A 13,217-nucleotide genomic window follows, 5' to 3' on the forward strand; every position below is an offset into this window, starting at 1 on the left:
CCTTTCCTTGTCACTTTACCAAATGGATATAAGGTTAAAGTTCTCTCAACTGGATCCTTACATCTTAGACATGATATGATTTTACTTAATGTTCTTCTTGTACCTGTTTTCCATTTCAACTTAATCTCTATTTATCAACTCATTCATCAACTGGATTGTATAGCTTTCTTTACAAAGTCTAGTTGTTTCCTACAGGGCCCTTCTCAGAAGAGGCCACAGGAAATTGGTAAAGCCGCTTTCTTTGGAAGGCTTTGTACTATCTCGTATCCGGATCTTTGGAATGTTTCCCTCGGTTCTTCCTCTCTTTTAAAGCAAAGACATTTGGAATCAAATGTTTCACCTGTTCTTAATTCTAGTTGTACTAGTTCTGTACCTAAGCATTTAGCTGGTTCAAGTTGTAATCATTCCTATTCCAGTTCATATCCAGTTAGTTTCAATTGTTCTTGATCTGTTGTTGCTTCCACTTGTAGTTCACTGTCTACTATGAATAAAATGGATTTATTTTGGCATCAAAGATTGGGTCACATTCCCTTTAACAAAATGAAATCCATCTCTTCTTTGTCTAATAGGTTTCTACCAAACAACCATTCATGTGTTCCATCTGTCCAATGGCCAGACAACAAAGGTCTTCTTTTCCAAATAGTTCAATCCATACTACTGCCCCTTTTCAACTTGTTCACATAGACACTTAGGGTCCATATAACACAAGGACATACAATGGTTTTAGGTACTTCTTAACCCTAGTAGATGATTTTACCAGAGTCACTTGGACTTATCTCCTCTCTTCTAAAAGCAATGCCTTGTCTATTCTCAAAGCTTTTACTTCCATGGTCCAAGTCCATTTTCATTCTCATATTCAAACATTTAGATCAGATAATGCGTTTGAGTTAGGCAGCAGTTCTGAAGCTGCAGCTTTCTTTACCAGTCAAGGGATACTCCATCAAACCACTATTCCCCACACTCCACAACAAAATGGGGTTGTGGAGAGAAAACACAAGCACCTTTTAGAAGTCTCTAGGGCTCTTTTGTTCCAGTCTCATGTTCCGATTAAGTATTGGGGGAAATGTGTTCTTACGTATATTGATAAAATGATCCCTTCCGGTGTACTCAATAATGTCTCCCCATTTGAAAAAACTACATGGTACAACTCCTACATATGATCATTTGAGGTCTTTTGGTTGTTTATGTTTTGCCACTTCTCCTAAATGCGGTAGAGACAAGTTCGATCGAGCAATTTACTCGCTATTTTCTTAGGGTACCCATGTGGTAAAAAGGGGTACAAGTTACTGAATCTTGCCACTCATTCTATATTCTTTTCCAGAGATGTTTTTTTTTTCATGAACATATATTTCCTTACAAAGACAATTCCTCTTCCACTTTTCCTTCTGCCTCCACTCCTGTTTTTGATGACCCTCTTATTTCTCATTCTCCAGCTATTGAGTCAGTTTCTTCCCCCTCCAGTCATGCTCCTTCCTCACTCCACAATTTTGCACCCCAGTCACCTAACCTCTCTCCCAGTTCTGGTTCTTCTCCTCCTGTTCCATCTTCACCTATTCAATAGCCTGCCGCAGCTCCGTAAGGTCTAGACAATAACAGCTAGACTTAAGCATACTCCTTCCTACCTATGGAAATACTATGCACGTTATATGTGCTAAAACACGGTCATTATGTCCCATTCTTACCATTTTCGATTTCCTCGGACTCATCATTTTACTTTAAAGGTTAATTCCTTGAAGGTATCCGTTGATGAGGCTAGGACTTTTCCGAGGTGGATCCATACTAACTAGGACACCTCAATTTTACCCTTGAGCTCGAGCCGATTTCAAATCTCCGCATGTTTGCAGAAACGATTAGTGCACTGAACTTGAATTCTTAAAATAACAACGCTCACAAAATTTAAGGCCGGCGGGATTGACTTGGCCGTTTAAGCAAACTAAGCATCCTGATAATTATTCAACATCCATCGAAAAGGCTATCACTGGCAAATAGGTCTATAAAATCGATAATGTTACGATCTTTAATTTAAGAGGCGTAAACCAAGAAGCGTTTAAAGATATAAATTCGCTTTCAGATTAGTCATTCAGGGGTGACACTCCATGAAAAGGAGGGGATTGACTTCAGCGATACATTCTCTCAGAACCATTAATCTTTGTCTTTAAGCTTACAACAATTTTTAAATTTCTAATTAAAAATCAATTCATCCTCTGCTTTCCTTCCGTTTGTTAGCGAGGTTGGGCTTGTTCGTTCCGTGCGCGCTGACGTTTAACGGATGTCGACAATGCCTTTCTTCGTAAGGTGACCTCGCACGTGAATCTAAATGTATATGAAAGTTCCCACGGTTTTATTTAAACATGCGCGTTCATCTTAAGCCCGGCGCGATTGAAGACATGGTTCTCCTTTGGTTTGTAAGCCGAGAAGTCACTGATAGCCTAAGAAGGCTTAAGACAATGGTTTTCTAAATTAGTAAGATAGCCTTATTATTTCTGACTATATTTCCTTGAAATGTCTAGGGAAAATAAGATTATTCTTTATTCATAGCCAGTCCAATTGAAATTGAGCATATCCTTTGTTGTATTGGACATGTAGAGTGATATCTTGTTCTGAGATTAGATGATATCTATTTTCACTTTGAATTGGACTGTTAGCCTTTCTCACCATGAGGTCATCAAATTTACGTTTCTGAGTTTCTTAAAATAAAGGATGTGTCCATAGAAACTTGCCATACAAAATACGGGTTAACATTTTTTGGTTAATTCAAGCCTTGAAGTGTCAATGAACCTCGATTTTACCGACGGGCGGTTTCGAATCACCGGTGAGTCAACAAGTATTTTAAGGCACTTCTCTAAGATGGGATATTGTTCCTCTTCTGTCACCCACGACCATAAAATTAAACGACGGGTGATGGATTCTGTATAAAGCTAGATTAGTCACTTAGGGTGACACTCAAAAGGATATGGATCATTCTCTGCGATTATTAAACTTACAACCGATCGATTAACTTCGGGCATTCATTGGCAAATTAAATTTTCTCCAACACATTAGGCCCGACATTGCCTTCTCGATTCGACGTTCTCCGGTTTCTTGAGAATCCTCTAGTACCTCAAGGCTATATTTCCGGCAAAAATGATTATTAACTTGGTTTGCTTTGTATATGTAGATGTACTTTGGTATCTTTTAAATGATCGACTCGGGGTATTTTCTTTGACACGGCTCTTCTTCTCGAAGATATGTCTCTTGTTACTGCCTATTCGGACTCACCTTGGATATGGGCCTGCGTGTGCCATATCTCGCAAGTCATTCTTGGATATTTTGTGTCTCTTGGTGGCGAGTCTTGTTTCTTGGAAAAGCAAGAAACGACCAACTATTTCTCTTGTCTTGTTTGGGCCGAATATAGGGCATTGCGTAAAATTTATTCTTGAGGTTTCTGGCTTATTCGACTTTTGGGTGATCTTGGATTAGTCATATCCAGTCCTGTTCCCCTGTATTGTGATAGCCAGGCCGCATTGCACATTGCTAAAAACCCCGTATTTCATGAACGCACGAAGCGTATTGAGATCGATTGCCGTTATGTTCGTGACTGTCTTAATTCTGCTTTGGTGTCCTTACATTTTGTTCCCAGTGCAGATCAGTTGGCTGATGTTTTCACAAAGGCTCTTCCTGGGCAACCTCATCATCATATTATGTGCAAGCTTGGAGTGCTACCCCCTCCAGCTTGAGGGCGGGTGTTAACATTAGCAGCAAGTACGCCCACCAACGATATAACGTGACGGGCCACCACTATTTTACTTGTATTTTACAATTCAGCTTAAGTGTAAATATATATAGGGTTAGATATTTATCTAATACATTGAACAATTCATTTTTTCTCTCAATAAAGGATCTGTACATTCTCTCTCTCTCTCTCTTCGAATACTCTATGAGTTTGTACAGTTTTCTCGCATTTCATTCGATTCATTCAAGTTAACAGTAAGCCACACCCGACGATGTGATTCTAATAGATAGACTAATACAAATATGAACATCAAGACTTGAAATTATCAAAACTGAATTAATTACTTATCTGAGGAAGGACTTATCGGCACGTCCAGACATTGGATCAACTAAAAAAGTGTGAAAAATCCATTATAAAGAAAATAAAAGATGAAGTACTAGAAAATGTGACAGGTGTGAAATTATCAGATTGTGCATATCTGTGGTAGGTCTCAATGCCATGTGAAAGAGATACTATTTTTTTTTTTTTTTTTTTGGTAATAATGTGAAAGAGATACTATATCCAACAGCTAAGCTGTGTTTTCATTTGTATGCATGATCTAATATTTTTTATTTACACAAAAAGAGAAGAAAAATAATAATAAACAAATATTTATTGTTGATTTCCACTTTTTTTATGACATAATTATTTCCTATTTATTTGAGGATCTCGAGTAAGCTTCCTATACGATGAATTAAACTATTCCATGAGAAAAAAGGTGCACAAGTCTTTTTTCACCAACAAACTAAGCTTAGATTTTTTTTCATTTATAAATTGTGTGTCGTATTCTCTGTTTATTAACCTTATTTGGATATTAATAATTAAGTGTTAAGAGTTTCATTTTAACTTTGTGGTTACTGGTCGGTAAAAGTTTCATGCAAGTTTTGGATTTATAGATATTTAGTTATATAAATTTTGAATAATTTCCAAGATTATTCTAGAAATAATTTAATTTAAATCATAAGAGACTTTCTGGAACAGAAAAAGTGTACTTAGTAGTACTCCCTCCAACTCAAATTATTTGTCGTGGTTGTTAAAAATAATTGTCTCAAATTATTTAGCGTCTTAGAAGTTCAAGGCACAATTAATTATTTTTCTCATTTTGCCCTTCGTAGAATTTTATCATTAATAAAAATGACACATAAATAGAGTAAGCATTTAATGGAGAGAAATTATAACTTAGACATAAATAAGAGTAAAATAGTTAAATGCCCGTCCTAATTAATATTTATTAAGGGGCGTGTAAAAAAAAATACAAATAATTTGAGAGTGAGTATATGTTTGCTTAATGCTACACAGCTAAGTTTGATTTGTCCTCTCCCGGCGTTCAATTATTTATTTGTCTATATCATGTTCAAGTGACATTTAATCTTTCAGGCGGTTTGTTTCATTTTTTATTAATGTTTATTATTTGATTTGTTTTGTTCTTCCAAATTCCAATGTGTATGGACGTGCTTTGAAGTCAACGATTTTACTTTTGTCACTTCCTTTCAATCAAAGAAAAGGAAAGTGATAGCTACTTTTCATTAAAAGGCTAAATGGCATGTGAATCACATGAATGAAATTCAAAAAAAAATTATTAAAACAACAACTTATCCATTGTAATTCACAAGTCTAGTCTGGGAGGATAAAATGTACGCAAACTTACTCCTACCATTATGGGGCAGAGAGGATGTTCCCGGCGCCTCAAATTTGTTAATTACGTGTCAAAGTAGTACAATATGTTATAAATTACTTCAAAATTATTGAATGGTCACAATATAATTGTTGGAAAGTACATATAGTATTTAAAATCATACCAAGGAAAACATAGGTAAAAGAACGTTGTGTTCAGTTTTTTAAGAAGAAGAAACAAACAACTCAATTTGTTGTTAAGCACGTTGTGTTCAAATTAATAAAATTATTGTCTATTTTATCATTAGATCTGTTGTGCTAGGGGCAAATCCCTATTATGGCGCAACAATGCAGGTTACTCATTAATATTTAGGTTATTTATCTTCATTTCTTCTGGGCTAGATAATGTACTTTTTTTTGTTTTTATAATATTTATTTATTCTAGCTTTGACCCAATATTATTACGTGTATGCTTTAGATCATTTTGTTCAAGTAAAACTTGGTATTATCGCTTCCTACTGTAACTTATTTATCAAATTAGGTTCTTCTTTTTTATGACATGACAGATTTCAAGTGCTCGTGATCAAAAGTGATTAACTACTACTACTAATGTCTTAAATTAGAATTTTAATCTAATTTTAGAGTAAAATTTATGATATTTAACTAGTGGTCTCATGTTCGAACCCCATATAATAGGGAAATTCTTGATAGGAGTGTTCTTCCTTTAATGATTTTACGCAAATCCGGATTAGTTAATCTGGTTAATGAATACAAAAAAACAAAAAACAAAAAAAGAGAGAATAGTTTATGTCTTACCATTATATATCCAAGCTACACTTTTTTATACAAAACAATAATTTATTTTGTTTTTTCTCTTCTCCTGTTGATCAAGTGTAAAATTCAAATCATTCACACTACTCACATGAGGTGCTCTTACCAACCTTAATTAGCTTGAGCTAAAGAATTGGAGGCCATTAATTTCTTAACCAGTCATCATTGTTGTATCCTTTTATAATTGTGTTTTCATCCCTTGGGTGATGAAAATATTCATTCATCCACCAATCTCAACGTGAAAAAGATTCACACGTGAACTATGCTCTTGAATAAAACGGAAGAAATAAGGTATTTTTGCCACATTATTTTGGTCACAATGGGGTAAATTCATATGACTATTTAGATCAAATTTAATAATTTATGCTTACTTAATATCATTTCTATATTTTCTTCTCAAAGTTTACTTAATTTAAAATTGTACAATAGAAATTATGGTGATTTTTACATAAATGTGGTTAAATTTAGATTAAATTGGTGTGGCAATTTAGCAAAGAAAGGGGTATTTTATTTTTGCTGTATATAGTTTGTCTTCTTTCCAAGATAAAGGGAAATATTAACTGTACTCCTCGAATGAGATGCATTGCTATTAGTTTAGCAAATTTGTTAAATAGACACGTACGAAATATTGCGGAAAATATTTATCAAACCAAATTCGAATTGAACGTCCACAACTCCACATACAATGTGTTTATACCAAAAAAAAAAAAAAAAAAAAAAAAAATGAAACTGACAAACCTAAGGTTATCCGTTAAACAGTTTTGAAAATGACATCCTATAGTATTGTTTATCGAATTGAAAAATGGGACGGAGTTTTCAAAACCTTTTCAGCTCAGATGGAATAGTTATATTTTTAGAAAATAATAGGCTTAATGTATATGCAGCCTCTTAAATTTGTTTCTTTTTTTTATTTTGGTATCCCAATTAATTGTTATTTCTATTGAATTCCTAAACTCGTCCTCAAGTATTTCTATCAAACCCTTTAAATCTCATTTTTATTTGAAGCAAAAAATAAATTGTGATAATAAAGGTAAAGTAATATTTTAGACGTGTGGTAAGTTATTCTTTAGGTCATGAATGTGTCAGTTTATACTGATTATGCTCTTTCACTGTCAGAAGCAATTAAGAGTTTACTCTTTTTTCCTTCTCAATTGCTGCTAATCTTAGCTAAAAAATGACATAATTAAATTAGAATATATATTAACATGTTGTTACATTGAAAATAGAATACTATGTAAGTCAGATTGTGTTTGATAGATACAATTGAGGATGAGTTCAGGAGTTCAATAAGAATAACACTAAGTTGAGATGTCAAAATGAAAAAAAAAAAAAAAAAAAAAAAGTTCGGGGGGGGGGGCATATGTATTAAGCCAAAATAATAATTGTGCGATTCGCTCTTACAATTAATCGAATTAAAAAAAAAAAAAAAAAAAAAAAGGGGGGGCACGTATACATGGAGAATTAATTGCAAGGAGTTTGGAGAAAGTGAAAATTCAACGTAGGGGCATTATTGTCCAAACAAAAGATAAGGGCATTAAGGGCAACGAGCTAAAAACCATTTCTTCTTTATTTTCTTTTTTGCCCTTTTCGAAGAGGGAAAAATAACTGAAAGTGTAGAGTAACAGAAAACAAAAAAGCAAAAAACTGCAATTTCTTGGTGAAGAACAAGAAGAGAAAAAAAAAGAAAATGGGTACACTGAGAATACCAGATGTAGTTCCTTCTCCAACTGAAGATTGTGAAACTCTCATGAAATCCTTCAAAGGTCTCTCCATTTTCCTTCCTTTTTTTAATTGCTGAGATCATATGATCATGTAGCTATGGTATATTTGTTGTTTTATTTTATTTGTCTTGATTAATGTAAATATGATCTGCTAATTGCAATATGATTCTGTACTGAAATGCAAAAATAAATTAGCTACTAGTTGTTCCATATACTAAAGATACTACTTCCACTAGTAATTTGATTGGGGAAAATGAAAACAAAAATAAAAATTGGAAACTAAAAAACCAAGAAGAAAAATAGAGAAAAATCTAAGTAAGGGATAGACTTTACAGGGAAGGCTTCATCAGGTCTGGCCACCGTTCCCTGACCTATTGCCATCCCTATCTGAATGAGTGTTTGTAATTTGCTTCTCTTTTTTTTTTTTTTGTTCATTGATATAAAGAGAGATCAGACAGCTTTATCATGTTTTTTATAGTATTTTGTCATGACTTTTGATACTGCTTTGAACTGTTTGTCCTTGTGCCGAGGGTCTACTGGAAACAGCCTCTCAACCTTTACAAGGTAGAGTTGTCTGCGTACACTCTACCCTCCCCGGACCCTACTTTGTGTGATTTCACTGGGTATGTTGTTGTTGTTGATATAAAGAGAGAGATTAATTAAGGGGTTTTATGTAGGACTGGGAACTAATGAGAAGTCAGTAATATCGGTGCTGGGGCACAGAAATGCAACTCAGAGGAAGAAGATCAGAGAAACCTATCAGCAACTTTACAACAGGTCCCTTGTCGATGACATTTTTTCTGAATTGTCTGGTGATTTCAGGGTACAATCTCTTTTCTTACTCTTTCTAGACTTAATTATTTTGTTCTTTTACATAATTGACTAACAATTCGATAGCATTAGCGCATCAGAATGTTAATCCCTATAGGTCAGTTTACATATTTAGCTTTGCATTTATTTTGATCCTCAGAGCTTACTGTTTTGAGGTTAAGTTCGGAATGTTGTGAAAATTTGATGTAAATTTGGTTATTTCTAAAATGGAATAGTTTTCTCTTTTCTTGATTTTACAGAACTAAAGTGGTAAACTATTTGGGCATAATTATAACAGAATGAAGATTCATTGGTTCGAGAATATTCATGAATCGTGACTATTGATCTTAGGTCTTAATCTAGTGCTAGTGAAAAATTGCAACTTATGTAACTTTAGATTGACTTTTTAACAACTTGCGTCTCTACTAAAACTCATATTCCTTTAATGGGATATAAACTGTTCTTTTCAGTTTAATAGTATCTAGTAACAATGACTGCTCTTCCTTCTCTTTCTCCTATAAATTATTTCTAATGTGTTAGTGCTAAGTAGAGGCAGCTGCCTATGCGGAGACAGAGAGATTCTTAGTTTCGCGGGAATATTTCTGAAGTTGATTTCTAAGTATCTTCACAGCTGACCAGATTCAAGGCTCGAAATGAAATTTAATGTGTCATACTTGTTGGACCGGTTGATTTTGTAGTAGGTAGATGTGGCGCTTTTATACACTATACTTTTGACCTCCTCCTCTTGTTATACCATGCATTTGAAAGCGGTAATACTGATGTTCTACTAATATCAACTAATTCCAAGCAAAGGGTGAATGTGTTGGGGATGGAATTCTGTCGCAGCTTTGCAGTAGGTTCCCTTGTTTAATGGATCTCGTGGTGGGAAGGGGTCATATCTCATAAGCTTTCCGATTTCTTAAACCCCAAATGAAGTTCTTAGCCTTGTTAGTGCAAACAGTTCTCTAAAAGCTAGTCAAAAGACCGTAAGGTGCAAATTCTTTAGAGGCATAGCTTACCTCTTGGTATGTCTCTAGGATGCCTATCAGATTACTGTATCTGCAGCAGAATATAATTTCAGTCTCTATTTTAGTATTGTTATTCCCAAGTTTCCAAGTGCTAATTTTTCTGTTAATGTGTGATAGAAAGCCGTCATGCTATGGACATACGAGCCTTTTGAAAGAGATGCGCGGCTAGCAAATGAAGCCTTAAAGTCAAAAAAGAAAACAATCACCCAATTGCAAGTGATAGTGGAGATAGCTTGTGCGTCATCTCCTGATCATCTGGTGGCGGTGAGACAAGCATATTGTGGCCTTTTCAACTGTTCACTTGAAGAAGATATCGCTGCAAATGTCCCTACGCTTGTACAAAAGGTATGCATAGTCACTTCTAGTCATATCTACTAGCTGAAGGATAGAGTCTTTTTAACCGACCTCGTTTGGATTATCTAAAGACACCATAGATCTAGTGGGGTGCATGCCTCAGCATCTTATCTAGATGATGATTCATTTTCAGTTTACATAGTACGCTTTCAGATGATTGCTCGCGATGTTGAGTTGTGTGTTACTGACTTCTAGAAGTTAATGAAATGATGTGTTGTGTGGATGTCGACAGATTCTTGTTGGTCTAGTCAGGTCCTACAGATATGATAAGGAATTGGTGGATCCTAGCATTGCAAATGCAGAAGCTGCTATCCTTCGTGAAGCCATAAGGGCAAAACAGTTGGATTCCGATAATTTCCTGTTGATACTCAGCACAAGGAATGTTCATCAGCTTAGAGCAACTTTTGACTGCTACAAGCAAAATTATGGATTCTCCATTGACCAGGTTACGCTTCTTGCAAGCTGCCTGAATTAACCTGCGTATTAGTGCTACTTGCTCATTTTGTCTCTTTTATCTGCATTTTATTCTATCAACCTTTTTATTCTTTTACAGGACATGAAGAGCTGTGGGAAAGGTCTGTTGGAATCTATATTGAAGGTGGTGATCTGGTGCATTAATGCGCCAGAGAAACATTTTGCTGAGGTACTACACACAGAAACAGCTTCTTCTTTGTTATATTTTGGCTCAAGTATTTTCTCGTTTTGACCCCCTATTTCCTGTCAAAAGATCAGCACACCCTACCTTGTTTTAAGTACATTAGTCCAAGGCTCCAAGCATGTGCTCCTGTTAATTCTACTTCCAAGAGATCACATTCTTTTTAAACTAAACCACATATAACATTTTTGTGTGTCGGTGCTATCAAATTGCATATCCATGTTCGGTTAGACTAGATTTAAATAATCATCAGCACCATAGAATCCAAATTCTCTTTATTTTTGTTCTTCTGCCTCTATTAGCTGTATTAAACTGCCGAATACGGTCAAAACCTGTGCAACCTGAAACGAGCTCAGCATACCAAAGAGTTCTCTAGAACTGGTTCATGTTTAGACCTTAATTTTTATGGTTTACAGCATATCATGTCATCCTGCTCTAGTATTTAATATTGCAATCCAGACCGTTTCATTTAAATAGCATAGTTTCTGACAATGCATGCCCAAGATAACTGAAAAGCAGTCACATAAGCAGAATGTGACAGATATTTGGATGGAGAAAATTAAAGTAAAACATTGAGTGACAAATAAGCAATGATCATTAAAAATATGAAGGACAGTGGTATCAGGTAAAATGTTACTACTAAATAGATGCAAATATGCACTTGCACCAAGCTAACAACATGGACATCTACCTAATTACAAGTATGTTACAACTTATCAACAACAAGAACATTATGTATATAGCATCCTGTAATTCGTCCAAACAGATATATTAATGGCAATGATGTACAATCCATGTAAACTTAGCTATACGGGCATTCTTGGATATATGAAACCAGATGTGGCATCTTGTGTTGAAAGTACCTATTAAATTTAATTGTATCTGATAACTATTACAGTAAAGTAATTCTTTCTGTATTCTCTTGTATGTTCAGGTTGTCAGAGCCTCGATTGTCGGGATAGGAACTGATGAGGATTCTCTAACTAGAGCTATTGTAACCCGAGCTGAAGTTGATATGATGAAAGTCAGAGGAGAGTATTTCATCGTGAACAAGACTAGTCTTGATAATGCAGTTATTGGTGACACATCAGGTGATTACATGAAGTTCTTGATGACACTGCTTGGTGCCAAAGTCTAAGCTCTTGGGACCTGAAAATTGGTGTTGTAGTGTTTTAATACTATGATTCTACTTTGTATGCTTTGAACATTCTATTGTGAACATTAATGTGTGGACTTCTTGTGAAAAACCTAATTGTTGGAGAGTGCATTTATATATAAGTTTGTGGTTTGTCACTTTTTTTTTGTGTGAGTAAATTGCATATTTTATGTCCTGATGCATGGAACACGTCTAAGGAATTTAAATTTTAAAATGTTAAAACCCAAAGAGAGAAAAAGAACTGTCATAAATAGGATCTAATACGGAGTGGAACTTTTATTGAGATAAAGACAATCACATACGAAAACTATGTCTCCGATAGGAAAAAGGGTACTTGCCTGTTTGGATTGGCTTATTCAGGTGTTTTAAGTCAAAATAAACAAAAAAATCATATCCTAACTTATGGCCATCCAAACAGATTTAAAGTATGGTATCGACTTTTTAAGTGGCACATCTTAACAAAATAACACATACTTTACATGTAAATATCACTTTCTTTCCTTTGTTCTGTCAAAGGGGATTTAGCAGTGAAGGAACGGAAAACAGCGCCATTCAACCAGGAACTGGGAAATTTTACCTCCTGCCCTTGCCAAGATTTCCCTATCTTATGATAACCCAGAAAGATCTATTACATCATATCATTACAAAGGCATAAAAGTTTGAAACTAGAATTGCTGGGGGTCTCAATGTGGAGAACCCCTCCAAAAATTGGCGTATGCCACTAAATGCAGCGCACACACGGTATTCTTTAGTAAAAGGCGAAAGAATAGTTCGCTTTGTGCTCACTGCGTGGCTGCGTGGGTTTTGCCAAATGGCTGAACTGCTGTTTTATATGGGGACAAGTTTGAATTTAGTTGTTGTTTATCGATGCGGTACCCGCCTCACTCCTTTTTTCCTCTGCCAAACTTTTAAGGCGTCAAAGTATTGCTCTCTTCTTCTTCTACACCAGTCTTTCAAATAGATTAATTTATGCTGTCCTGTACAGAGTCTCGGTTTGATTAATTTAAGATTTGATTTCAATTTAGTTTGTTGGTGATTCTGAGAAAATATATACTCACAAGCTGATCGATGAAATGTCGCGTAGAATGTTTTGGACTGAGCATCTTGATTTTCTTCAGCGTTCGGTTCTGAACTTGCCACGGGCCTAACCCATAGCTCATTTTAGTTATTGAATTCGAATAAATATTTATACATATTTAATGGATTTCCTAATATACATATGAGGTCTAAACAAAAACTATTTTTTTTTTTTTCATTCGAACTAGTATGTACTATTCCGCCCCTACCTTTTGAAGCT

General features: G+C 35.0%; 1 protein-coding gene and 1 non-coding gene across 2 annotated transcripts; one reads left to right on the forward strand and one right to left on the reverse strand.

Annotated features, from left to right (window-relative positions):
* The first annotated feature begins 7,789 nt into the window (after window positions 1-7,789).
* LOC132063616 (annexin D3-like) lies at window positions 7,790-12,057 on the forward strand. The gene is made up of 6 exons (XM_059456252.1): window positions 7,790-7,959; window positions 8,595-8,740; window positions 9,873-10,100; window positions 10,342-10,554; window positions 10,663-10,752; window positions 11,699-12,057. The coding sequence occupies exons 1-6, from the start codon at window positions 7,884-7,886 to the stop codon at window positions 11,900-11,902; spliced, it is 957 nt and encodes a 318-aa protein (XP_059312235.1). The 5' UTR covers window positions 7,790-7,883; the 3' UTR covers window positions 11,903-12,057.
* A 541-nt stretch (window positions 12,058-12,598) lies between these two features.
* Window positions 12,599-12,715, reverse strand: LOC132065837 (U5 spliceosomal RNA). The gene has a single exon (XR_009416810.1). It is a non-coding gene; the product is annotated as a U5 spliceosomal RNA (small nuclear RNA).
* Between the last annotated feature and the right edge of the window lie 502 nt (window positions 12,716-13,217).

The sequence above is a fragment of the Lycium ferocissimum genome, chromosome 7 (genome assembly GCF_029784015.1).
Source record: "Lycium ferocissimum isolate CSIRO_LF1 chromosome 7, AGI_CSIRO_Lferr_CH_V1, whole genome shotgun sequence".
In the NCBI taxonomy this organism is placed as follows: domain Eukaryota; kingdom Viridiplantae; phylum Streptophyta; class Magnoliopsida; order Solanales; family Solanaceae; genus Lycium; species Lycium ferocissimum.